The sequence below is a fragment of the Trypanosoma rangeli genome (assembly GCF_003719475.1).
Source record: "Trypanosoma rangeli strain AM80 chromosome Unknown Tra_15.4_contig_00973, whole genome shotgun sequence".
NCBI lineage: Eukaryota > Euglenozoa > Kinetoplastea > Trypanosomatida > Trypanosomatidae > Trypanosoma > Trypanosoma rangeli.
Genome location: NW_021706638.1, coordinates 1,747 through 2,930, shown reverse-complemented (window position 1 = coordinate 2,930; position 1,184 = coordinate 1,747). Strand labels below are relative to the sequence as shown.

General features: G+C 65.0%; 1 protein-coding gene across 1 annotated transcript; it reads left to right on the top strand.

Annotated features, from left to right (window-relative positions):
- TraAM80_10450 (receptor-type adenylate cyclase) lies at positions 1-1,184 on the top strand (the record flags this gene model as incomplete). The annotated part of the gene is made up of 1 exon (XM_029387067.1): positions 1-1,184. A coding segment is annotated over one exon (1,184 nt), but the record flags the coding sequence as incomplete, so codon positions are not given.

The following is a 1,184-nucleotide window of genomic DNA, read 5'->3' as shown; positions in this document are numbered from 1 at the left end:
GACGGACGCCGCTGTCACTGACGGGCTTCGCTGCAACGCGGCTGCTGCAGACTGTTCTCTCGCGCATGGACAATGTGACTGTTGAGCTGCTGGTTGACTTCTTCTACAGGAACACCGCTGCCACTGTGAACGACATGCTCTACGGATCCTTCACTGACGACACGGCGTGTGATGCCACTGGCGGTGCTGGGTGCACTAATAACTACGGGGCGACGCGCATTTCTGTGTGGTCGCTTGCCCGTGCGCTGGACCCCGCCGTGCCCGTGCTGTTCCCCGCCGTGACCCCGTCGATGCGGTACGCGGAGCCTGCTGCGCATGGACTGAAATTGCAGCAGCTGATTAGCATTATCGTTGGCGGCGTTGTTGCTGCTGTGCTGCTTGCGGCTGTGGTGGCTGTGCTGCTGTGGTGCTGCCACGACTCGCGTGACAACGCGAATGCACCGAAGGAGCCGACAGACCCCGTGACGCTTGTGTTCACCGACATCGAGAGCAGCACGGCGCTGTGGTCCGCGCTTCCCGAGGCGATGCCTGACGCCGTGGCGACGCACCACCGGCTGATCCGCGGTCTGATCGCGAAGTACGGCTGCTACGAGGTGAAGACGATCGGCGACTCGTTCATGATAGCGTGCAAGAGTGTGTTTGCCGCCGTGCAGCTTGTGCGTGAGCTGCAGCAGGTGTTTCTGCAGCAGGCCTGGGAGACGAGTGCGTTTGACGCCGCGTACCGCAAGTTCGAGGAGAGCCGTGCAAAGGAGGAGGAAGAGGCAGAGGAGTACGTGCCGCCGACTGCGCGCCTGGACGCCGCCGTGTACCGGCAGCACTGGAACGGTCTGCGGGTGCGTGTTGGGGTACACACCGGGCTGTGCGACATCCGGCGCGACGAGGTGACGGGGGGGTACGACTACTACGGCGACACGGCGAACATGGCGGCGCGCACGGAGAGCGTGGGGCACGGCGGGCAGGTGCTGCTGACGCGTGCGGCGTACATGGCGCTAAGCACGGCAGAGCGGGAGGAGGTGGAGGTGACTGCGCTGGGCGCGGTGGCGCTGCGCGGGGTGCCGGAGCCTGTGGAGATGTACCAGCTGGACGCTGTGCCCGGGCGCACCTTCGCTGCGCTGCGGCTGTACCGAGAGGCGGCGGAGCTTGACGACAATGGCGATGCTACGTCAAGCAGTGACGAGGCCTCT